Source organism: Rosa chinensis, chromosome 6 (assembly GCF_002994745.2).
Source record: "Rosa chinensis cultivar Old Blush chromosome 6, RchiOBHm-V2, whole genome shotgun sequence".
Classification (NCBI taxonomy): Eukaryota; Viridiplantae; Streptophyta; class Magnoliopsida; order Rosales; family Rosaceae; genus Rosa; species Rosa chinensis.
In genome coordinates this window covers 722,468-749,797 of record NC_037093.1, presented here as the reverse complement: position 1 = coordinate 749,797, position 27,330 = coordinate 722,468, and the positions used below count along the sequence as shown (strand labels likewise).

The window sequence follows — 27,330 nt, the reverse complement described above, 5'->3', positions numbered from 1 at the left end:
TGAGTGTGGAGTAGTAGTATCACAACTTTAGAGATAGGTGAAGCCTTCTTATCAGCACCATAAGTAGGTAGTATGTCTATGAAAGGAATGCATTAGAGTTGCTACACCAAAATCTTGCCCGGTAAACCTAGTGGGAAAAACCCGTGGTCGAAGGGAAAAGATGAGCAAATGCATATATATGTCGAATCAAAGCATCTTCAGGATGTAGTAAGTAGGGTGACCTTGCCAAAGATGTGCCTTGTCAAAACCTTGCCAGGTAACAAAACCCAGTGGGACAAAACAACCGTGGATGAAGGACAAAAAGAGTACACGATGGTTAAGTAGGTATGCTTCGGGATACTCCCCCTGAAAATTACATGTTAGGTAATTTAGATAATTCACGTAAACCAAAACCTTGCACATGCTTCTGGAATGTAGACTTTGGTAGTGATTTGGTAAAGAGGTATGCACGATTGTCTTCAGATCGAATCTGCTTGACTTGGTAAAGAGGTATGCACGATTGTCTTAGATCGAATTGCTTGACTTTAATCTTTTGATGCTCCTGTTGTTGCTGATTAAAGAAAAACTTTGGTGCAATATGTTTGGTGTTGTCTCCTTTGATGAAACTTATCTTTATATGCTTGATATAAGCAGCATTATCCTCGTAGATAATGGTCGGTTCATTAATGGTGGAATGCAGTCCACATGTGCTTCGAACATGCTTTTGTGATGGCTCTCAACCATATACGTACATTCACGTACTGCTTTTTGAAGGCCTATAATCTCAGCATGATTCAAAAAGGTAGCAACAAAGTTCTGTTTTGTAGACCTCCAAGAAATTGCAGTATTCTCAATGGTAAAGACATAACCAGTTTGGGAACACGCCTTGTGCAGGTCTGATTGATTGTCTGTATCAGCATATCCAATAAGGCGAGCATTATTATGAGGATCAAGGGGACTTAATCCATTCCTTGATGCATAAGAATAGAATAAGCCCATGCCCGCCGTACCTCTAAGGTAGCGAAAAATGACTTTTATGCCATTCCAGTGGCGGCGTGTTGGCGCAGAGTTATATCTAGCTAACAAGTTCACATCGAATGAGATGTCCTATCTAGGACATTGGCCCAAGTATAATAATATTCCTATTGCACTTAGATATGGGACTTCTGACACTAATATCTCTTCGTTATCATCTGCAGGACGATACGGTTCTCTCTACACTTCGGACGACCATGGGTGTACTTGCTTTATCCTCATTAAATCATCTTAACATCTTCTGGATGTAATTTGGTTGATGGACCAAAATTTCATCTGCACTGTGCTCGGGCTCCAGGTCGAGATAATAATTTGTTCTCCCAAGGCCTTTCATCTCAAATTCTGACTTCAGGTGGTTTGCGGTTTCCTTAATCTCTTCAGGAGTATCAATCAAATTCATGTCATTGACATAGACCGCCACAATTCCAAACTAAGAACTTGTTTCCTTAATAAACACGCATGGGCATAGTTTATTATTCACATATTTCATCCCGATCAAATATTCACTCAAACGGTTATACCACCTCCGTCTAGATTGTTTCAATCCATAAAGTGAACGCCTCAAAACTAATGGAGAGCTTGTTCTGTGGTCTAGAATTATTTGCGTCGGGTATCATAAGTCCTTCAGGAACTTTCATGTATATCTCTATATCATGATCCCCATAGAGATAAGTTGTGACCACATTCATAAGCTGCATATTCAGTTTTTCGGAAAACAACCAAACTGATAAGGTAGCGGAACGTTATTACATCCATTAAGGGATAATACGTCTCCTCGTAATCAATCACAAGGCATTGAGAAAATCCTTGTGCCATTAGACGACATTAGACGAGCCTTGTATATCACAATCTCATTTTTCTCATTTCGCTTTCTTACAAATAACCATTTAAATTCTACAGGTTTAACATGGGGAGGTGTAGGAACAACAAGTCAAAACACCTTTCTCTTTGTTAATGAATCTAATTTGACTTGGATTGTTTATTTCCTTTTTGGCCAGTCGTCTCTTCGTTGATATTGATCAACAAAGCAAGGTTCGAGATCATCGCTTGTTATAGTTTCGGTGTCCACCGCAAATACAAACATATCATCGATGATAATCTCATTTTGATTCCAAATCTCACTAAATTTACCGAGATTTTCTCTATTCTTGAGAGTGAGTTTAGAAGTTGGAGCGTCCCCCAACGTCGTCTCTTCTAGGACGGACCCATAATCCGGATTTATTTCATGAGATGGATCAGTTTGAGATTGTGATGTTAAGAGGATTCATTTGTACCAAATTTACCCTCTTCTGGGGATAAGAATCCTTCGAACCTAATGGTCTACCTCACTTCTAGGTAGGAACATATGACTGGTTAGCCGTTATGGTCATACCTCGTCCATCTGGGACTGCATGTCCTACGAGGACGTCTATCCTTGCAGGCACATTTACAGCAGGTATATGTGATCCCGACACTTTAGCTAGATCAGCGGAAGTGTCTGGCATATTGTATTCTATACTCCGCACTTCAGTCTTTTTGTGAGGTTCGGGGATTAAGATGAGACATAGTGGGGACATTTCATGTTAATTCACGCCGTTCATCAGGAACAGTGACATTCTTATCTCCCTCTAACGGCGGGAAGACTGTCTCATCAAAGTGACAATCCGCAAATCTAGTGGTAAAGAGATCACCTGTCAAGGGCTCTAAAGAGCACATAATGGATGGGATTCATAGTTGACATACACGCCCATCTTTTGTTGAGGACCCAATTTTGTACGTTCTGGCGGTATAATTGGCACAAGGATTGCATACCCAAATATGTGTAAGTGCGAAATGTTAGGTTCGTACCTAGTCACCAACTTAACGCGAAGTAAGGTTGGGTAGTGGTGGGCCTCAACAGAACCAACATGGCTGCATGCAAGATTGCATAGCCCCACGTAGAAACTAGAAGCTTGATGTGCATTACCAAGATTCTATTTGTGAGACCATCTTGGGTGTGAACATAGAGAACTATATGTTCAACATCAATCCCAAGGGATATGCAATAATCATCGAAAGGCTTCGATGTAAACTCTCCGGTATTATCAAGTCTTATGGACTTTATGGGATAATCTGAGTGGTGAGCCCTCAATTTCATGATCTGGGCAAGAGTTTAGCAAAAGCAACGTGTCGATTCATCATCCAAAACCATGAAATATTTAACTGGTCTGCATGGTGGTTAGATAGGTCCACAAATTTCCCTTGCATTCTGTGCAGAAAAAAATGGTGTATATATTAGTCTTTGCATATGATGGCCTAATGTTTTTAACCTTCTTAGCGAGCAAGCTTGACATAATGTGTCACTAAACACAAGACCCTTATTCAGAAGGGGATGTCTGTGTGATGAGTTGAGGATACGGTGCATCATATTTTGACCTGGGTGTCCCAAACAGTCATGTCATAAGTAGTTGCTCGAATTAATTAGCTTCTAGCTAACAGATTTCAATTTCTCCAATGTACGCTTCTGGCCACACATTCGGAGGTTATGCAAAGATATTCCACTCATTTTTCTCAGTGGTTTCAACGTGATAACCGTTGGTTCGAATATCCTTAACACTCAATAACGTTCTTTTGGAACGTGGAGAATATAAGGCCTCATTAATGGTAAGTTCAGTACCACTGTACAACATAAAGTGGGTTTTCCCATAGCTCTCTATCAGGTTGGATTGGCCTGATACGGTTGTTACAGAGGTATGAATAGATAATAAGTTTGAAAAATATATCTCCGATCTGGGAGTATGGTGTGCGTAATAGCATTTTTAGTCAGACAACAAACTTTCCCACTATAATATACCTATTTATTTATTTAATTCAATGGATCACTTGTATAAATAAGTTTATTGAATTAAATATATTCGAACATAACAACATTTCCATAATCCAAAATGATTGAAAACATAAATCACCAAAAATAATCCGAAAATTGAAACATCATTCATTAAGATAAAATAGATATGGCACAAGGGGCCAATCATATCCATGTCTTCGAGTTTCTAACCTTCGGTATGTTCAGTAGTTGCCTGGAAATCCATTATCTCTAGTGTGGTATCGATAGGAATTGACCCTTTAACAAAGTTGGTCTTTCGAGTTCTGCGACCGGTGTAATACTCATCTACTGCTTCGGCTATCGCATAGCAGGTGTGGGACTAGCATTCAATTCCTCCACATCGACAACAAAGATCATGCTGATTTTGGTGGTAACTTTAGATAGTTTCTCCCAGAAACCTCCAATGCACCAAAGTCATGCTTGTTGAGATTTGACATTTCTTACAGGAAATGAACAAATAATCTTAGTGCTTTGGGTAATATCGTCCATAAGCAACTAATAAGAACTTCAGATTCTATAACATGGTATAAAAAATCGGATTAGACATGTTAAATCTATTGGTTTTATCATGTGTGGTGAATTTATGAAGGAAACTTCAAGTTTCTTAAATGGCATTAACGAAACTACAAGTTTGATATATGTATGAACTACTGGTTCATTTAGAACTTCTAGTTCATTAGGTACCTATATTTTCTACACATATACTCTAGTGCAAAAATTTAGACAAGTAACACAATAATATTGAATAGAGCAAATTGAAATAATATCTCACAAATTGGATAAATGGAAATCACAAATCAATTGAGATATTAATTGCATGCTAGTAATATTACATATTAATTATCACACAATTATGTGAATAAAATGCTTCTACTAATTAATTACACATCTTAAATATGGTGAATCTATTTACAAAAGTCATAATGACATGCACATTGACTGGGTTCAAATCTCAACAGATCAAATCATTTTTCCTTTTATTTGATTCTACTGGACCAAAGAAGCAGTGTGCTTGGTAGTGAAGCCTATCGGGCTTAGTCTGCGAGGTTGTGACCCGGGCTTTCATGTGTAAGTCAAAAGGTGTGTGAGGCCTGCTGAGCTGCTAGGTCTCGCGAAGGGAGAGTGGACCTGCTGGGACTAAACTGGTCTGTCAAGGAATGAAATGTTATTAGTCGACCCTTTTGGTAACTTCAATTGAATACGACAAGGTAAAGAAGGACGAGGTTTAGGTGGAGCGAGGCTCACTTAAGTACACATCCTCATCTGAACTTTACCTAGACATCGCAACCAACTGGATGAGCCTAGTTGGAGAAGATTCATAACCATTGCCATGACAACACGTGGCGAGCTTTTGTGCTAGCCTTGCAATTAACTTGGGCCTGAGTTTCTGGCTCAGATTTGTTGTTGTGACTTTGGGCTTGATCTGAGCTTCTGACTCAGCCACATTTAATATTCACTATTATAACATAGACAAATTCAATATATATTATCAAATCATAACAGAAACAACTTAATGCAGGGGTTATGTACCTAAGGAAATGAGTTCAAATCCCATTAATGCTTATGACATTTCGTATAGGTAATAAATTGGGCAAATGCTTCTGGCATAACCTTTATATAATAATCATGAAATAATTTAGCCCATAATGATTCTAGCATAAGGAATTATAATGGCATAATTCAAATTTGTGTAACCAAATATCAAGCCCATAATTCGCGTAATATACGATATTAAAATGTAGTAATAAAGGATACATTGTGAAATTGTTATGGTTGTTTTGGGTAAATGTCAATCAAAACCAAAACATGAATCGATCAATTGCCAATTAAATGGCGTTGAATCTGCTTCTAGTAGTATTAATATTAAATGGTGGTGAAATACCAACTGGCCATATGTTGGTACATTCTGTGGCTGGGTTCGAATCCCAGAAACAGCAAACTTTGTTTTTGCTTGTTGTTGAATTGGTACTAAGTTACTCACTGGTGCCCTCAAGTATGATTGATTGTGCTCTCTAGTTGTGAATTGGTAATACTGGACCAAGCGCTAGAAATAGCTTACAACCAAAGAATCTTGCAGTGTACATTTTGAACAGGTCTCCTAGTAGAAGCATTGATGGAAGTACTCGGTATGAGGGTGTGGAGTGGTCAGAAGCCCAACATTCAACATTTGAGAGTGTTCGGATGTATCGCTTTTGCTCATGTTCCAGATCACATAAGGAAGAAGCTTGATAATAAAGCTGATCAATGCATTTTTATCGGCTATAGCACGGTAACAAAGGGGTACAAGCTTTACAATCTGGAGACAAAGAAAGTAATAGTGAGTCAAGATGTCACTTTTGATGAGCAAAGTGCTTGGGATATGATTGGTGTTCAAAAGAAAACAGACCGGCCACATTCATGCCATTGGAAGATGATTTAAGTGATGATGATTAGTAGGTTAACAATCCAAAAACTCAATCTCTAGCTAACCAAAAAGAGGCAGAGTCTTCACTAGAAGTTGCATCAGCAAGGCCTCAACGTGTCGTTTGCCACCATACTTGAAAGACTATGAGTTGAACACTACAAGGAGAAGCATATCAGATGAAGATATTGTCAACTTTGCTTTGTATGCTGATTGTGATCCTCTTACTTGCAATGAGGCTTGACAGCAACAACATTGGGTCAAGGCAATGGATGACAAAATTCATGCTATTGAAAGGAATGACACATGGGAGCTCACTTCACTTCCGGAAGGAAAGACAGCCGTTGGAGTCAAATGGGTGTATAAGACAAAGTACAAGCATAACGGAGATGTGGATTACTTCAAAGCGAGGTTGGTAGCCAAAGGCTACAAGCAAAAACCATGTATTGATTATCTTGAAGTTTTTGCTCCAGTTGCTAGGCTTGATACTGTTAGAATGGTGATTTCTCTTGCTGCTCAGAATTATTGGAAGATATTTCAAATGGATGTTAAATCAGCGTTCCTGAATGAAACTCTTGAGGAGAAAGTCTATCTTGAGGAGGAAGCCATTAGATCGGAATTGGTGAATACTGAACCTTAATGGATTCCCCTTGTGTATCATTTATCGTTAATTCAGTGGATTGAAATGTTTTACTATCTCAGAGTGCTCACTTAGACACTTGATGCCCTCGACAACATTTGAGCACCATAGAGGACAACTTTGTAGTAGAACTAGCGGGAAATTTGGAATCTAAGATATTCAAACAAAAACTATTAAGACATTCCCTCATAATGTCAGCTTGTTGCAAAGATCATCAGCAAAGAAAAGCTGAGAAATAGGTTTCGAATTCCATGTGACCACCTGAAAATTAATAAAATGATTGCTTCTCCATGTATGGATCAAAAAGCATACGGTGAGAGTCCCTGTTTTACCTACCCAAAAAGTCAAAAACACTGGCACTTCTCCATTTAGAGGGTGTACTTTTTGAATTTTCCCTCCCAGACTGAGACTTACCAATGAACTGCCATTGGTGCTTATCATTAGCCAAGCTAGCATAAAGCTCTGGCCGCGTGCCAAGCTAATTTTTTTTTTTTTTTGCTCTGAAAAGATTGCCGAAAACATACACTCTGATGAAATTGTGTTTATGCGACTCTTCTAATCAACACAATAATAGGTGACCCTCTTTGGTGTTTTCATGCACCAATATATAATGCAAATCAACTCCATCTACCGTACGTATTGCTTATTCATCTACATTTATCTATCATTGTGTAGTGCACTTAACTTGTTTTTTTTGGCCTAATGAACATAATGCCAACCCGAAATTTTGATTACTGTGGCAGATTACTAGGATAGATATCTGAAAGCCAGCAATGTGTTACACGTACGAGGCTTTCGATTACAATGTGATACACGAGTTGATCATCATGTATGACACAATATGTGACGTTCACCTAATATTTGTTCTTTTTGCTACTGTTATGATTGTACGTTGTCACATGAAACAGTATTGAACTTGGAGGTATTTGGCCTATGGCATATTCTTTTGTAAAGTAACAGCACCAAAAGAAAGATCGAGTGTGGACCTGTGTTCTTTCCAAACGTGCCTGGAATTAATAGGTGCTCTCTGGGACCAAGTGTGTATAAGTGAGCGACCCTATTGTTCACATTGGTTGTCTACCTCAGTTCCCCACTAAACCATAAACCCAAAGACATTTGGATCACACATTTCAACTATATATAGTCTGGTACGAGACATGATAATTTCCTCATCGACTGCCATGGCAAAACCAAGCTTCCCTCACATCTTATCCTTATTGCTTCTCATTCTTCTCTTCACATTTTCATCTCTGCCAGGCACATTCGCAGCGCGCAGACTCTCACTCAAAGAAGCCACCATAGACGATCTCCAGCTCGCTTTTAAGCACAACCAACTCACCTCGAGGCAGCTTGTCCAATATTACCATTCCCAAATCCGAAAACTGAACCCGGTTCTCAAAGGAGTCCTAGAAGTCAACCCGGATGCGCTTCACCTTGCCGACAAGGCTGACTACGAGCGCAGGACCAAGGCACCAGTGTCACTACTCTCTAAGTTGCATGGCATTCCTATTCTGGTCAAGGACAACATTGCTACCAAGGATAAGATGAACACCACCGCCGGCTCTTTTGCACTGCTTGGATCTGTCGTGCCTCGTGATGCTGGCGTGGTGGAGAAGTTGAGGAAAGCTGGGGCTATCATTTTGGGAAAGGCTAGCTTGAGCGAGTGGTCACATTTTAGGTCTAATAAAGCACCCTCCGGTTGGAACGCCAGAGGCGGTTATGGCTTGGTGAGTTGATTGATGTATCTATATAATTTTAGCTTCCACAATCTCTTATTTGACTAGTTTGGACTGAAGATAAATATTGATAAAGTTGATAAATATGGGTTCACATTCAAAACCAATTGAAAATGGATGAAGTGGCTTTAACCCATAGGCTTTCCCATGTGGGATGTATATATTCTCCCGCATGTATGACAAATTTTCAAGTCATACACGTGGACAACTTTGGGTGATGTGGAGTCCGTGTGGCCGTGAGGCATGCACACGAGGGTAACCCGCTCTGATACCATGATAAAGTAATCTAGGGTTCACATCCAAAACCAATTGACAATGGATGGAGTGGCCCAAACCCTTATAAACCTTTAGACAAGGTCCCATTTTTCCCATGTGAGATATATATATTCTCAACACATACCGAAATATACATGTTTCTTTGATCTTAGAATAATATGATAGATATATGGCTAGATCATTACTACTAAAATATTTCAAATCATGTAAACTGAATAAGAGTACATGCATTGCAGAACCCTTACACATTCTCAGACCCTTGCGGCTCAAGCAGCGGTTCAGCAATATCAGTGGCTGCAAATCTGGCAGCGGTTTCATTAGGTACTGAGACAGATGGTTCAATCCTATGTCCATCAGGTTATAACTCAGTTGTGGGCATCAAACCAACGATCGGTCTTACTAGTCGAGCAGGGGTTGTCCCAATTTCTCTAAGGCAGGATACTGTCGGGTACGCAACTGATGACAATATACATAATTGTCTTTATAATTAGTACAATTCCTTTTTCCAATGGCCATGACTAAATCTAGTTGCATAGTTTTCATCACTCATTTCTTGGTGTTGGGATCAAGCAGGCCAATTTGTAGGACAGTAGCAGATGCTGCTTATGTTCTTGATGCCATAGCAGGCATCGACCACAATGACATTGCAACAATTGAGACATCAAAGTACATTCCCAAAGGTGGTTATGCACAGTTTCTCAGGCGCAACGGACTTGGAGGAAAAAGAATAGGGATATTGAGAGCCTTCTATAACTTTGGCAATGACACTGCCTTGGCTCAAACTTTTGAGAAACATCTCAACACTCTGAGGTAACAAAATGCTGCAGGCCTGTTTCCATTTTTCATGTTTTTGTCTTAACTGGAGATCATATGCAGTGTCTTCATCTATTCTGACGACCTTTTAATTTGGTGTTAGGAAAGGAGGTGCTGTTTTGGTAGACAATTTGGAAATTGCTAATTTGACTGATATCTATTCTTCAAGCGATGAAGATACTGCATTGTCTGTTGAGTGCAAAATATCCTTAAATGCATACTTGAAGGAGTTGGTGGCTTCCCCAGTGCGATCCTTGGCAGATGTTATAGCCTTCAACAACAAACACCAGAAACTGGTTAGCAAATAATGTTAGACAAAACCTCATTATAATTGATTAGTGATAGGTAGAGGTTCTTTTCAATAGTGTACAATGCAAGTCTAAAACCAAATTGATGATGACCATCTGAACTTATTGATTTGTTTTTTCTCAAAATGCAGGAAAAGATCAAGGAGTATGGGCAAGACCTATTTTTAGCAGCTGAAGCAACAAATGGGTCTGGAAAAACAGAGAAGCAGGCACTGTTGAATCTTGCAAGGTGGACAAGAATTGGTCTTGTGAAATTGGTGACAGAGAAGAAGCTAGATGCTGTAGTGACTCCTAAAGCAGATTTTTCAAAGATACTTGCAATTGGGGGAGCCCCAGGTCTAATAGTTCCAGCTGGATACGAGAACAATGGGAGACCGGCTGGTATATGCTTTGGTGGACTTCGGGGTTCAGAGCCAAAGCTAATTGAGATTGCATATGCTTTTGAGCAAGCTACTAAGATTAGAAAGCCTCCTTCATTCAAAGGATTCAAGTTTTAGAACAACATTGTATTACTTAGAGAATGCAGTGTGCTATGAGAGGAGCCAGTAGTACTAGAAAAACGGAGTTATGTCTCTGCTCCCAAATTCTATAGTAAGTCAATAAGACTTCTTAAATAAGAAAAGATTGAGAGAAAGACCAATGACCAGTTAACGTACACAATTCATTAACAATGATCCATGATTTCAGCGTCTAGCTGACACAAAAGACAGATACACAGACGACAGAACTAGATTCACAAAGAAAAGATGGTTAAGTTGAGAACAACATCCACGGTGAGTAGAACCAATTAGAAATCAATAGACTAGATTCCATAGACTATGCTAGCAAACGCCAGAAGCCATCCAAACAGATCGGTTCGCCTTGAGAATCTATGGTTCTAGATAGATGTACACAATTGACGTCACTCTTGATCTTGAAATTACATGAGCAATATACATTACCAAAATCCTTTGAGATACGGGATCCCAAGATTTCTTTATGTCATGCTTGATCATGTGATTAGTGTTACACTAAATAAAAACATGTGGTAAGTAGGCTATGAAATTATCTGTTTTTTTTTTTTTTTTTTGGGGGTGCAATTCAAAATCTAGACTATTTTTTATTCATTCATGTGCAAAGACCATGCTAATTAATCTTCTTTGTATCATTCCAATTTTATCGGGTGTCCCCTAAGGGACAGTTATGCATGAGGTGAGAGCATATTAAACTTGTAAAGAGTTTTTGTGATTTACATTAAGAATACAGGGTCTTGTGAATATGTACTAAATTTCGGGGTGGCTTGTATAAATTAGATTAAAGTCCAAAATCCGCATCAATTTTTCTTGTTAATTGCGGTCTAATGACTCATCTACCACCTCCGATTTATTTCCTTTTCCATTTTGCTGACTCAATCCTCATTAATTTTTCTTTTTTATATGACTAATATGACCTTTGAACATAAAAGGCAAGAATTAATAGGATTAAAATTAGCAATCTGATTAGTAATTTAATATCATATTTGATGTATATCTTTTTTAAATTATTCTTATTGATCCGGTATAAAATTATGGAATTGATATAACATTGAATACCATATTTAATGTAAATCATCCCTAAAATTATTCTAATTTAAAAGATGTCTTCTATAAGTTAAGAATATTTCTAAAGCAATTTTTTGATAATGTTTTTCTTCAACACCAGAGCTTCTATGGTTATGGCTCTTGTATGTAATGTTAAGTTTTTTATGAACGTGGTTCTCCTTCTTCAGCATTAACCTTTCTATGGTCAATGTATTTTCTTGTCGGCCCAATACGATTGTAATATTTTTGGTGTAAATCATTCTATTGATGGTAGCTATTCTTCTTCTTCTTCTACATTTTTTTTGTTTTTTGTTTTACATTTCCTTCTTAACTTACCTTTAACCTAGAAAGGAACGTGTGTGTGTGTTGGTTGACAAACCACTATTATAACATTATTCTAAGGTAAACATTGCGCAATTTTTGTGGTAGATGTATTAAGAACTCAAAAATTCAGCATTTTAGTATACCTCATATATATGTAGTTTTTCTTACCTGGGGAGGATTCAGTGCACCGACGTGCACTTGCACCAACGTAAATGGATTGTTAGATTATATTAAATATACTCTTAGGTTATTAATAAAAATATTAATTATAAATATCAAGGGTTGAGATCATCTTATAAGTGTTGGGTCATTTGCACCGTCGGTGCATAGAATAATTTATGCTCAATTATGGTAATTGAAGAACATTACTGTAAACACATATCTCTTACTTAGATACATATCTCTTACTTATGGTATACCTACTATAGAAGAAAGTTAATATCCGTATATCTCTTACTTTGTATATATCTCGATTATAGTAATCAAAGAACATTAATCCGTAAATATATATCTCTTACTTAGGTACGTAACTCTTATTTATGGTATACCTACAATAGAGGAAATCCTTAAAATTTATATCTCTTACTTAGGTTATACGTATCTTTTAGCTAAAATGTTTTGATGAACTTTTTTTTGTTCCTTCCAGTTAGGTTGATTTCCCATCTCTATTTGCTAATTTTATGATACTAATTGTATTTTGAATTATTGCAAGTTCATCATGGATTCAAAATTCAAATTGAAAAATAAATAAACAAATAAATAAATGCTAAAAAGAAATTAATTTGTTTCTATATTTAACTCAAGGGGCAAAATTGGCATGAAAATATAATGACAATAGTCAGTGGACCTAGATTGATAATAAATTTATCTGTGGACTGCATCCATTATGACGAAATGAAATTGGACTTATATTCAAAAACCTCTATAAATTATTACTTTGTTTAGCAAACGATAAAGAGAGAGCGTGAGATAGCCAAAGTAGACGAAGAGACTCAGTCACAGAAAAAAAAAAAAAAAAAGTATAATCGATCCCTCACTATAATTCAAGCAGACCTCGATTGCCTTCTTAAAAGCTATTGGCAACTCCAATAGTTGGTTATGAGCTTATTGACCAAATGGCCAAACTACATGATTCAATAAAAGAAGCTATCTGATGGGACTTGGTGATACTGAACCTTAATGGATTCCCCTTGTGGATTGAGATGTTTTATCAGAGAAAAAAAAAAAAAAAAAGTATAATCGATCCCTCACTATAATTCAAGCAGACCTCGATTGCCTTCTTAAAAGCTATTGGCAACTCCAATAGTTGGTTATGAGCATATTGACCAAATGGCCAAACTACATGATTCAATAAAAGAAGCTATCTGATGGGACTTGGTGATACTGAACCTTAATGGATTCCCATTGTGGATTGAGATGTTTTATCATCTCTGATTGTTCACTTGACACTTGTTGTCCCTCGACAACACTTGAGCACCATAGAGGACAACTTCATGATTAGTAGAACTAGCAGGAAACTTGGAATCTTAGATATACAAACAAAAATTATCAAGACAATCATCAGCGCGCATGTTGCAAAGATCGTCAGCCTAGAAAATTTGAGAAAACAGGTTTTGAATTCGATGTGGCCACTAGGGTAATAAAATGAGAGCTTCTCCATGTACGGTAGGGCTGGGCGTTTAAACCCGAAAATTCTCAAATCCGGACCGGCCTTTCAAAGCCCGACCCGTTCGGGCCGGGTCCTATTTTTTTCTTCACCAAAACAGTTCAGGCTAGGCCTTGACACTCAAATTTGGAAAAGCCCGTCAGGCCCGTATTAGATAAAAAAGAGACAGATGTCAGTGTTTTATTGGTCAATATAAGGCCTCAAAATATTGTCATAGGATCAGGTACAATGAATTATATTGCCCACTGAAATGCCTAAACCTAAAGTCCTAAACAACTAAATCAGTCTCGCCTCATTTCTTCCCCCAAACCCGATCTGAGAGAGAGGCCGCCTCCTTCACAAAGCCGATCTGAACCGAACCCGAGAGCTCCTCCACCAGCCACTTCCGCCATGTCCGCCAACACTAAGCCCTCTCTTCCTCTCTCTCTTCACATCGCTTCACTTCAGTCTTAGCCTAATCAGTTAGCCTTCATTTCATCAATAGTTCCCAAACTCGATCAGAGAGAGAGGCCGCCTCCTTCACAAAGTTGATCTGTACCGAACCCGAGAGCGCCTCCTCCAGCCGCTTCAGTCATCGCCAAGACCTCTCTCTCTCTCTCTCTCTTCACTTCACTTCAGTCTCAGCCTAATCAGTTAGCCTTCAATTCATCAAACTCGATCTGAACCTCCATTGAAAATACTCGATCTGAACCCTAAATTCCCAAACTCATTTTGAACCTTCAGTTAGCATACTTGATCTGAACCTTCAGTTAGCTTACTCAATCTGGGCAGGTTAGTTTCTCTTTGCTCAGTTTCTCTTTGTTGCAGAAATTCTTTCTCTCTTTGTTCATTTGTTGATTTTGGTTTGATTCTGATGCATCAGATACTGATTCTTGTTGTGCGACATTTGCAGAAGTTCAGAAAAGGGGAAAGGACTTCTAGAATGAGTTTGATTTTGGGAAGCTTTAACTCGATCAAACTCGAATTGGTGGCTCTAGAGTTGTGATTAAGACTTTCTATTTCATTGCATATTTGTACTTGAATTTGGACTTCGTATTTAAATTTGGACACTTTGTATTTCAATTGTAGCTTTAATTGTTCTTGATGATTACTTGAATTTGGATATTATGTATTCTGAATATTCGAATTTGCAGCTTGAACTTTGGATCTTGATATTGTGTTTTGATTCAAATCTTCACCAGGTTGATATGAATGAAATCTGGATATATAGCAGAGTAGATATAGAAATGGTAAAATACAGGTTTTTGGGCCCGAAAGCCCGCAAGCCCGGCCCGGTCCTTGTTTGTATCACAATGGACTGGGTCCAGGCCCAATGAAAAACAGGCCAGTCCCGGGCCCAGTGAAATTATTGTTGGACCCGGCCCGTACCCAGCCCTAATGTACCGAACCAAAAAAAAAACATAGGGTGAGAGTCTCCCTGTTTTATGTAACCCTAAAACACTCTGGTACTTCTTCATTAGAGAGTGCACCTTTTGAATTTCCCTCCCAGATTGAGACTTGCCAATGAACTGCCATTGGTGCTTATCATTAGCCAAGCTAAATTCGTTTTGGCTGCGGCCAAGCTAAAATTTCTTTTTCTTCTGCAAAGATTGCCAACTCCTACGTACTACACTATGATGAAATTGCATGTGTTTATGTGACGCAGTTGGAAAGTAACCCTAGGTTTACAAGCAATAAACCTAAAACAAGAATTCTGGAGTCCACCAGAGAAAACTCTCAATTTAATTGATAATATGACAAAAGATAGGTTATGCAGCCATTTAAGGTTGCTTATATATGAGAAAAGAAACCCTACAGTGACTAACAATGAAACCCTAGAGCGACTAACAATGAAACTGATAAGAGCATAATTATGCGATATTAATAACGTTAACCTCTATACTTTCTTTGTTAGTTAGTGTATTTTCTCGTTATTTACGTTGTTTACTTGTTTTATAGGTATTTTGAGCAAAGAAGGAGAAAAGAAGTAAAAGAGGGATTGAAGTGCAAAATAGGCAAATCTGCCTGTACAGATCAGTCAACTTCGACAGATCACTGAGACCAGCTCACAATGAACCAGATGTTAATCTTTATATTTATGGAAAGCTCCAGATGTCTAGTTTCCAGTTCTTTTTACGGCTCATCAATATCATTTTTCTAGACAAAGTTATGTCCGATTTAGTACAAGAAGGTCAGGCTGCGCGTGAATCTGAGGTTGAACGGGAATTTATGTTTTGAAGCCCAAATCACACCGAAAAGCCCGAGGACGAGTTTGTGCATCATATTCTGACTTAATGGGCGATGTGAATGGTTGGAATAAGTCATCAAGTTCAAGAGCCAATAGGAGAACTCCACCTAAGCACGTGAACCCTAATTCTTTTAGGTTTTGGATTTCCTACACAACAGAAAGATGAAGGCAACCTCTAAGGATATAAAAGGAGATCAATCTGCAGCAGCTCTTGTCTTCTCTTCTCTCTTCTCCTCTCTCTTCCTCCCCTTCTTTGTTTTGTTTTCTTCTATGTTGAACTAACTCTTTAGTTAGGGGTTGTTGAAGCCCCAAATCATGATTGTAAACTTGTTATGACTTTCAATTAGTTTTGTTTATCTATTGGATGAGAACCTAATTTCTATTTTCACATTAATGAGTCCTTTGCATGTTTTCTTTGGTGCGCAACTTAGATTGCATGTTTAGGATTCTATTGCTAAGAATGATCATTGCCTGTGCCTTGTTTCGAGGGTTCCGTTGAGAGTTCTAGAGTAGTAAATCGTCTATAAGGCGAGTGATTAGGCTCCTAGTTTAATTGAGACGCGTCGTACTCATGATGTCTTGTGATGTCTCGTTTTTCTTAATCTTAATGATTTCTATGTGTTAAATCTAGAGTTGCGTCAACCTAGGTTGCATTTTAGAAAATAGGTTAGGTGTAGAGCGTCTCTCACCTAGCATACAAGTAAGGAAGAACAATAGGTTAATTCAGGCGTTGGGTTAACTTGAGCATCTTCATCCATAAATAAATGAAATTAGGTTGAACATGATTCGTTTACTTGATTGATTGGTGGTGGATGCAATTCCTCTAACTTGTTTTATCTTGATTTTCAAAACCCTGAATCAAGTCTTTTTATTTTCGGAGTCATTTAGTGTTTCGTTTTTATTTAATTAGTTCGTCAACCAAAACACCTTCAAAAATTATCAAACTTTGTCAGTAGTTAGTTTATCATGTCTAGAGTCTGTCTGTAAATTTTCGTGACATTTAGAATAGTTTAGAGTCGTCTGCCAGTCAGATCTTTATAACTGGACAGTTTAGGTTTATTTTGTTTTGAGTCTTTAGATTAGTGATTAGACCACAATCTCTTGCGGGAACGATCCCTACTTACCTATACTATTTTCGACATTCTTGTAGGGTTAAATTATAGACATTTTTGTGCATCTATTTAGGTGTATAGAAATAGCCTATCAGAAACCCTAAAGCCCATGGGTAAAAACAAAACAAATCCAAAACAAACTAGAAAACCAAAAGTTCTGAAAAATAGTAAATTGCAGTTTTGAGATCCTAAACGACCCCGAAAGCCCAAAAAAGCCCACATGTCATGGCATAGCAACGAGTTTTGTTCCTGGCGTCGTTCCCTTTCCAGAAAGGTATAGCAATTACGATTCGGACACCGAATGCCAAAGTTGCAGCAAACCGAGTTTTCCTCATTTTCCACGATCAAGTTGTTCTTCAATTCTTATCGCCATTCGCTCTACATCATTATGAATATGACTTTTCTAATCAACACAATATTACGGGTTCCTCTTTGGTGTTTTCATGCACCAATATATAATGTAAACCAATTCCGTATAATATATTAAATCAACTCCATCCGCCGACATATTACTGATCTATTGTTGCACGAATTAATATTACTCATCTACATTTATCTATCATTTTGTAGTCTACTTAATTTTTTTTCTTCAGATTCTTAGTTGAAATGACATGGATGGATATCTCAAAGCCAGCAATGTAATACACCAGTCTTTCTATTTCAATTTGATACACGAGTTGATCATCATGTAGGACATAATATTTGACGTTTCACCTAATATTTGTTCTTTTTGCTACTGTTCTGATTTTTGTCGCATAAAACATTATTGAACTTGGAGGTATTTGGTCTAGGGAGAATTTCACAAATGGTCACTCAACTATGACTCATTCGACACTTTGGTCACTGAAGTTTCAAATATATCACTTTGGTCACTCAACTATTACATTGTCAATCACTTAAGTCACCCAAAGAGTATTTTTCATAATTTTTTTCTTTTTGGGTGACTTAAGTGATTGACAATGTAATAGTTGAGTGACCAAAGTGATACATTTGAAATTTCAGTTACCAAAGTGTCTAATAAGTTATAATTGAATGACAATTTGTAAAATTTTCCTTTTGGTCTATGACATATTCTTTTGTAAAGTAGCAGCACCTAAAGAAAGATGAGTGTGGACCTGAGGGTCTTTCCAAACGTGCCACAGCGCCTGGAATAGGTGCTCTCTGGGATCGTGTGTATAAGTTGCCATACATTATTGTTCTCGTGGTGGTCTACCTCGGTTCCCCACCAAACCAGAAACCCAAAGACAGATAACATTTGGTTATTTTGGATCACACATTTCACACTAGTCTAGCCCAAACCAGTCCAAGAAATGATAATTTCCTCATCGACTCCCATGACGAAACCAAGCTTCCCTCACATCTTATCTTTATTGCTTCTCATTCTTCTCTTCACATTATCATCTCAGCCAGGCACATTCGCAGCCCGCAGACTCTCACTCAAAGAAGCCACCATAGACGATCTCCAGCTCGCTTTTATGCACAACCAACTCACCTCGAGGCAACTTGTCCAATATTACCTTTCCCAAATCCGAAAACTGAACCCGGTTCTCAAAGGAGTCCTAGAAGTCAACCCGGATGCGCTTCACCTTGCCGACAAGGCTGACTACGAGCGCAGGACCAAGGCACCAGTGTCACTACTCTCTAAGTTGCATGGCATTCCTATTCTGGTCAAGGACAACATTGCTACCAAGGATAAGATGAACACCACCGCCGGCTCTTTTGCACTGCTTGGATCTGTCGTGCCTCGTGATGCCGGCGTGGTGGAGAAGTTGAGGAAAGCTGGGGCTATCATTTTGGGAAAGGCTAGCTTGAGCGAGTGGTCATATTTTAGGTCTAATAATACAGCACCAAATGGTTGGAGCGCCAGAGGCGGTTATGGCTTGGTGAGTAGATTAGTGTATCTATATAATTATAGCTTCCGCAATCTCTTATTTGACTAGTTTGGACTGATGATACATTTCGAAATATCCATGTTTCTTTGAGCTCAGAATAAGATGATAGATATATGGCTAGATCATTACTCCTAATATATTTCAAATCATGCAAGTGAATAGCAGAATTTAGCTGAAACAATACATACCTCAAGCAACAAACCCCACAAAACTGAATAAGAGTACATGCATTGCAGAACCCTTACACATTCTCAGACCCTTGCGGCTCAAGCAGCGGTTCAGCAATATCAGTAGCCGCAAATCTGGCAGCGGTGTCATTAGGTACTGAGACAGATGGTTCAATCTTATGTCCATCAGGTTACAACTCGGTTGTGGGCATCAAACCAACAATCGGTCTTACTAGTCGAGCAGGAGTTGTCCCAATTTCTCCAAGGCAGGATACTGTTGGGTACGTGAGTGAATATAATATATATCATTGCCGATTTATAATTAGTTCAATTAGTTTTCCTATGGCCATGACTAAATCAGGTTGCATAGTTTTCATCACTCATTTCTTGGGGTTGCGATCAAGCAGACCAATTTGTAGGACAGTAGCAGATGCTGCTTATGTTCTTGATGCCATAGCAGGCATCGACCACAATGACATTGCAACGATAGAGACATCAAAGTACATTCCCAAAGGTGGTTATGCACAGTTTCTCAGGCGCGACGGACTTAGAGGAAAAAGAATAGGGATATTGAGAGCCTTCTATGACTTTGGCAATGACACTTCCTTGGCTCAAACTTTTGAGAAACATCTTAACACTCTGAGGTAACAAAATGCTGCAGGCCGGTTTCCATTTTCCTGTTTTAGTCTTAACTGGAGATCTCTATTCTGACGACCTTTTAATTTGGTGTTAGGAAAGGAGGTGCTGTTTTGGTAGACAATTTGGAAATTACTAATTTGACTGAAATCTATTCTTCAAGCGATGAAGGTACTGCATTGTCTGTTGAGTTCAAAATATCCTTAAATGCATACTTGAAGGAGTTGGTGGCTTCCCCAGTGCGATCCTTGGCAGATGTTATAGCCTTCAACAACAAACACCCGAAACTGGTTAGCACATAATGTTAGACAAAACCTCACTATAATTTATTAGTGGTCCTTTTCAATAGTGTACAATGCAAGTTCTAAAACCAAATTGATGATCACCATCTGAACTTATTGATTTCCTTTTTTTTTTTTCTCGAAATGCAGGAAAAGATCAAGGAGTATGGGCAAGACGTATTTTTAGCTGCTGAAGCAACAAATGGGTTCGGAAAAACAGAGAAGCCGGCATTGTTGAATCTTGCAAGGTGGACAAGAAATGGTCTTGTGAAATTGGTGACAGAGAAGAAGCTAGATGCTGTGGTGACTCCTCACGCAGGTGTTTCAAGAGTACTTGCAATTGGGGGAGCCCCAGGTCTAATAGTTCCAGCCGGATACGAGAACAATGGGAGACCAGCTGGTATATGCTTTGGTGGACTTCGGGGTTCAGAGCCAAAGCTAATCGAGATTGCATATGCTTTTGAGCAAGCTACTAAGATTAGGAAGCCTCCTTCATTCAAAGGCTTCAAGTTTTAGAACAACATTGCATTACTTGGAGAATGCAGTGTGCTATGAGAGCTAGTAGTACTAGAAAAATGGAGTTATGTCTCTGCACCCAAATTCGATAATAAGTCGATAAGACTTTGTAAATAAGCAGAGAATGAGAGAAACACCAATGACCAGTTAACGTACACAATTCATTCACAATGATCAACGGTTTCAGCATTTAGCTGACACAAAAGACAGACTCACAGACGACAGAACCACAAGAAGAAAAAATGGTTAAGTTGAGAACAACATCCACTGTGAGTAGAACCATTCTAAAACACCTGACGCCATCCAAACAGATCGGTTCGCCTTGAGAATCTATGGTTCTATATAGATGTACACAATTGACATCACTCTTGATTTTTGAAGTTACATGAACAATATACATTATCAAAATGTTTTGATATACGGGATCCCAAGGTTTCATTATGTCACACTTGATCATCTGATTAGTGGTCACGCTAAATAAAAATCATGTGGTAAGTAGGCCATGAAATTATTATTTTTTTGGTGGAATTAAAAATCTGGACTATTAATTTTTTATTTATGGGTGTCATTCTTGTGCAAGGACCATGCTAATTTTCTCTGTATCATTCTAATTTTATCGGATGTCCCCTAGGGACATTTAAGCATGACGGAGAGCATATTAAACTTGTACAGAGTATTCGTGGTTACATATTAAGAATATAACGGTCCTGTGAATATGTGCTAAATTTCAGGATGGCTTAGAGCAAACGATAAAGAGAGTGCGTGAGATCGCCAAAGCAAGCGAAGAGGCTCAGTCACAGGAGAAAAAAAAAAAAAAAGGTACAATCTCTCTCATAAAGTAATCTGAGATTCACATGACATGACCCGCCCCGGATTTCAGGGTGAAATCCGAAGTGGCCCTATGAGGCCCACCTTAGAAGAAATTACACTAAAAAATTGACAGAACTTCCCCTAAAAGTGGACTACCCAAAACATGTAGAAAGATAATTACACTTCTAAACGAACCATCTTTTTTCTCCTAGAGCCACCCTGCTCCCCGATTCACAAGAAACTCCTACTACAACAAAATCAGTCTTTTACGGCGCACATTTGACGTGCGCCATAAAAGACTGTCAATTTACGGGGCACATCTCATATGTGCCGTTAGAATATCTTTATTCAGATCATTTACGACATGCATTTTATGTGTGCCGTAAATTTAGTTATTTATTTACCGCGTACACAATATGTGTGTCATAAATGAGTTATTTATTAACGTCATGCACGATATGTGTGTCGTAAATGAGTTATTTTACTATTTACAGCTTACCTTTTTTAGTATTAACTTTTCTGTTCGAAGTATTTAATCCCCCCTCTCCGTCTCGATAACAAAAGAATCGCAGCCATAGAAATCGATGAGATTCAATTGGAGACTCTAAAATGAATCCCTCGTTGTCTTCTTCGTCTCCGTCTTCTACTTCTTCAACTTTCGCCGGTTCCTGGTTCTCAGGCATTGTCTTGAGCCGTTCCGACCGTGCCGAAGGGTGCATATTCTCTTTTGCAGTCATCCAAAGATATTGGCCAGGTTTGTATATATTAAAATGTTGATCATTTTTTTTTTTTAATATAACATCCTTCTTGGGAAATGGACGTCAAAGTACATTGCTGGCATTTATCTTACTTTGTTATTTTATATTTTCCTAGGTTGCTTCTGTAAAAAATGATCCAAGTGGTGGAAGTGAGGTTGAAACATCAGGACCTGTACCAGCAAAGTTTTTATTCCCTCAAACCTTGAGGTTGTGAGTAGAACATTACAGAGCAAGGATGATCTAGCTAGCATGTTCTATTTGAAAACCAGTTTAATTATACTATGATTTTGTAATATGAAGTTATTTAATTGATAAAATTTTACTACATGAATGCTTTTGTTTACTATGCTTGAATGAAAGGGTTTAATTGAAAGTATTCTCTATTAGAAGAGTGAATGAAGACATCTTTTATGACACGCAAAAGGGTCTTTTACGACACACAAAATGGTCTTTTACAGCACATAATCAAAGTTGTAAAACATCTTTCACGGAGCGCAAAAGAGTGTTTTATGACGAGCAAAAAATATTTTTTACGGCGCACATTTTGTGTGCCACAAGAGAAATTTGTTTTTTATGACATGGTCTTTTACAACACTCTTTTTTGTGCTGTAAAGTTGTCTTTTATGGCACACACTGTGTGTCATAAAAGACCAGCTTTGTTGTAGTGTCCACCACAACACAAGTCTCAACTTAAGAATATTTAGTCACTAGGTTATCAGAGCAATCTAATATACAAAGTATACAATAAAAGAAATAGAAAGGTAAAGGATCGATAAATCCTACAATGTGGAAGCAGTGACAGCTATGTCTCAACTCCATGTACGCCTAACCTAAACTAATTTAGCCTGCAAACTGCGCATTTGAAACCGAATAGCATAGAGGAAAGCATTTAAAATGGTTAGAGTGAGTGGACGAAAAATAAGTAATTTCGAAAAAAAATAAACAAAACTTAATGCTTTCCCAATTTCTTCTCTTAAAAACCAAGCATGCAGTAAAGTCTCTTCAAAAAACTCTTAATCTTTATCTGAAACTGAATCTCAACTCCTGCCGTCAATCATCTCGAAAACTATCTCAAAATCTTGTTATCTCAAAGATATACTGATATCTCAAATCGTAATGTAAATCTCATCTCGAAACTCTTGAAATCTCATAAATATTTATATAGGAAAATAGGCGATGACTAGAGGGAACTGGCAACTAGTCATCTCATGCCACCTGGAGGAGACTGCCAACTAGGGAAGCATCAAAGAGTGCTGCTGACTGGAAGAGGAGGTGATGGTTAGAGGATACTGTCGACTAAACATAGATAGTTAGAGGGTACTGCCGACTATCTCATGCTATCTAGAGGGAACTGCCGACCAGATAACAGATCGGAGGATGTTGCCGAATGGAAGAGGAGGTGATGGTTAGAGGGTACTGTCGACTAACCATAGATAGTTAGAGGGTACTACCGACTAACTATCTCATGTCATCTAAAGGGGACTGCCAACCGATCGGAATATTCTAGAGGGGACTGCCAACCAGACAATTACCTGGAGGGGACTGCCGACCAGGTAATGCATGCATGCTCTAACGTATTTACCTCCTCAAATAAACTGAAATCATCTTGTGAAATGTCAACTTGTATTTAAATCTCCCTGCATGTTTCTCCCAATAACGCGATATTCGCATAACTCAACAATAGCAAATGCTTTCGGAAGGAAAACTCAATATTAATTCCGTAATCCTCAATAATAAATTGTCGAAAGCATAATTTGTGAATAGTCGAGAAATCGATCTTGCTCAAATACTTCAATATCATACTCATACTATTTAAATCTCCATTTTCTTCTCAATGACTCGGTACTCAAAATCTCGATAGAAATCAACAATAAATCAATAAAATCAAATGTCGGCTAAACTCTATAAAATCCTTCATAACTCAAAATATACCCATTATCAAGAAATCTCCATAAATCACATAAATCATAAGATCTCGAAAATAATAAACTCATAATATTAATCGGAAATAACAAAAATACTACATGCACAATTAATTTAAAAGAAAATGTCCACTCACAAATTAGTGACTACAACGCTGACCAAATATTTCTTCCTTGAACTCGGCCTACACGTCGTCCTGGCAAAATGATATTATAAATAATTATTTTTCGATAATCGGAATTAAATTGACGATAACAAAATCCAAACCCTAAAACCGATAATTCATCGGAAGCTCAAAATCATGTCAGAACGGCTCAAACTTCATAAATTACGTTGGCTCGATAATTATAACAACCTATCGAAAGCTAGGGTCGATCTAACTATCGGATCTTCCTGAATAGAAACTCGAATTTCCAAAACTTCAGAAATTCCCAACAATCCCAAGGTTAGTTGTATAACTACCAAACTACACCCACATGCTCGTAACGATAAGTTCAACCCAACAAACCAAAATATGACGCCAAGAACAGTCGAACTCTCCCTCACTCACCGCTACAGGCGGCTGTGCATGGCCCCACACTCCGCCAGTTCCAACCACGAATTGGGTCACCAAATTTCATCGACATGCTCCTCTCAACATTCCCAACATCTTTCTCAACTACAACATTGATCAATTTCAAACGTATAAGTTAGAATTTACCTCTAACCCGAAATCTCCAAAATTGCTCAAATCTTCGATTCTCCTTCCTCCGGCTGAATTGGGGCAAGAGAGTTGGTGGGTTAGGACTGTGGAGAAGGGGGCTTGAAAGCTCAAGCGGTGGTGTGCTCGAAAACTGCAGGGAAATCAGAGATTGGCCAAAAAATCAAAAAACAGCTTGGCTGAAAAATTACTTGATGTGCTTCCTACCTCCGGTATCATTATGCGCCATTGCCACAAAGAGGAAGAGGAAGACGAGATGGTCCAGATGGGACTGGTCTCATGGCCGGAGGTGGCCAAAATCAGCGCTAGTGAGACCGAGAAATTTGACGTCGGTCTGTGTGTGTGTGTGTGTGTGTGTGTGTGTGTGTGTGTCTCTCTCTCTCTCTCTCTCTCTCTCTCTCTCTTCGATTTTCCAGAATGGAAATCACTAAAAATAGTAGTTTCCCTTTTGGGAAGCTTCCAATTATACTTAAAGGAAACTCCAAAAAATGCCGAACAAAAGTCAACTCCTGAAACCCCTAAAAAGTCTGAAACGAAGGTAAAAAGTAAAGATAATTATCGTTTACAGTCCAATTGATTAGTAAACAGGTAAATTTGGGTATGAGGTGTAATATCACATCCAAAACCAATTGGCAATGGATGGAGTGGCCAAAACTAGGGCTGGATTCGAATTGGTTCGGTCTGAAAATAGAAAAAACCGAGTCCGAAACCGACACTGTCGGTTCAGTCTAGATCGATTTTTACAGAATGAAGAGACCTATGATAAACCGACCCGAAAATAGTCAGTTCAGTCTATCGGTTTTTCGGGCCAAGAAATCTATTTGTCTAGATTGAATCATTGACTCACTGCATTCTACATCATTGCAAAGTGCAAACTAAAGCAAAGTAACAAACTATACAAACTATGCAAAGTGATTGCAAACTGAAGCAAAGTAACAAACTATACAAACTATGCAAAGTGATTGCAAACTGAAGCAAAGTAACAAACTATGCAAACTAAAGCATCCAAATGGAGCAAATCTGCAAACAAAAGCCAACAAAAGATAAACTCAAGTAACAAAATCACAATGTCACAATTTGCTCAACTCAAGTAGCAGTTCGTCAACTCAAGTACTTAGTTCATTACTTCATTATTTAGTACAACCATAAACAGATAAACTAAACTACTAAAGCCATAAACAATGCAAAGCTGCAAATCACAGTAGTAGAATTATAAATATATAGTCAAAGCTGTAGCAGACTAGTAGTTCATTATATCAACCAACAACAACAACATTTATTCAATTATTATAAATAGCCATGTCTTGAAGTCTTGAACCCTCAACGACAAGGCAGAAACCAGAAAGCAGGAACTTCATGACATTGACACCATTGAGTCCACCTCCACCCTGCAAAAAAAAAGGTACATTCCAAACCAAATAAATAATATGCAGAAGCAATATTTGTAGAACAGCAGCTATATATATATATATACATATATATATATATATATATATATTCAAATAAAGGTTCAATACTCGAATTACTTGAATCAAATAATCCATAAGTTGTTGGACATTGACTAACTATATTCAACCTATTTTATTTCTTCATTTTCTTGGCCTCTTTGAACTGCCAGCAACCTTTAGTACCTTCACTGCCTTTTTCATGGCTGCCAAAGATCCTTGCTTGTTCATTGCTGCGACAGCTTCTTGGTTTTTCGTTCCTTTTCTTTGGCAGCTTTGGCTTGCACACTATCAGCTGTGTCTCGAAGCACATGGTCTACAAAAGAACAAATTGACATTTTCACGAAAGTGCAAAGTCATTAAATACATAAATCAAATATTCAAATGATTTAAAAAATGTACCTCTCTCAACTTCTTCAAACAAGTTCATATCCTCAAGTGTTGGAGCATATTCGATGCTTTGAATTCTTTCTGACCTCAACCAATTTTGGAAGCATATCAATGCTTCAACTGTTTTTGAAAATAGGGAACTCCTGAATGGATCAATTACCCTCCTCCCTGTGCTGAAACAGCTTTTACTAGCAACTGTGCTTACTTGAATTGCAAGCACATCCTTGGCGACTAATGCAAGATTGGGGTACTTAGAACCATTCATTTTGCAAGAAGCTTCCAATCTTCATGCTTTGGAGGGTCTTCAATAGGGTCCAACAAGTACCTATCCACCTTGTGTGAAACTACAGTATGATCTGAGTCTTCCAACTCTTGTTTCCAATCAGCTTGCATGGTAGCCATCTTCCCACTCATTTGGGTTCTTGAACTTCTTGTGCTAGAGCTGCCGGTACCACTTGCTGCAGCTTTCTCAACCTCATTACCACTTGGTCTCAACTTTTTGGTGGCCAAAGACGATGAATACAAGTCCGTGAGATTCACCACCAATGCCTTCAGCTCAGCAGACCTATGCTTGATTATTGCAGCATCAAGTTTAAGCCATATTCTATATACCCTCTCAAAATTGTGAAGCTTTTATCAAGAATCTAAAACCAAAGCCACCAAAAGCAAATGATTCATGTCATCGAGGCTTGCAAAATATTTTTTAAACTTGCCCCTCATCTTCACTGCCATCTCAAACAAGATCTTCTCTATATTGCTTCTAAGACACATCTCAAGCCGGTCGAACAAGTCATCGATCTCAGCTTCAATTGCCATGATATCGTGGAATGCTTTCTGAGCTGTGGGACTGTTAGTGGCCGAAATCCTCATTGTGTCATCATAGAATATCTG

At 38.3% G+C, this 27,330-nt stretch overlaps 2 protein-coding genes, 1 non-coding gene and 1 pseudogene across 3 annotated transcripts; 2 read left to right on the top strand and 2 right to left on the bottom strand.

The window, feature by feature from the left end:
- Positions 1-8,051: 8,051 nt before the first annotated feature.
- Positions 8,052-10,676, top strand: LOC112169017 (probable amidase At4g34880). The gene is made up of 5 exons (XM_024305952.2): positions 8,052-8,627; positions 9,149-9,360; positions 9,486-9,722; positions 9,829-10,021; positions 10,165-10,676. The coding sequence occupies exons 1-5, from the start codon at positions 8,058-8,060 to the stop codon at positions 10,528-10,530; spliced, it is 1,578 nt and encodes a 525-aa protein (XP_024161720.1). The 5' UTR covers positions 8,052-8,057; the 3' UTR covers positions 10,531-10,676.
- A 438-nt stretch (positions 10,677-11,114) lies between these two features.
- On the bottom strand, positions 11,115-11,211 carry LOC112174961 (annotated as a pseudogene).
- A 6,917-nt stretch (positions 11,212-18,128) lies between these two features.
- Positions 18,129-20,568, top strand: LOC112173134 (probable amidase At4g34880). The gene is made up of 5 exons (XM_024310697.2): positions 18,129-18,804; positions 19,050-19,261; positions 19,388-19,624; positions 19,714-19,906; positions 20,048-20,568. Exons 1-5 carry the CDS (start codon positions 18,232-18,234, stop codon positions 20,411-20,413), a joined length of 1,581 nt encoding a protein of 526 aa, XP_024166465.1. The 5' UTR covers positions 18,129-18,231; the 3' UTR covers positions 20,414-20,568.
- Positions 20,569-20,943: 375 nt separating this feature from the next.
- LOC112174957 lies at positions 20,944-21,048 on the bottom strand. Its single transcript, XR_002926266.1, has one exon. It is a non-coding gene; the product is annotated as a U6 spliceosomal RNA (small nuclear RNA).
- Between the last annotated feature and the right edge of the window lie 6,282 nt (positions 21,049-27,330).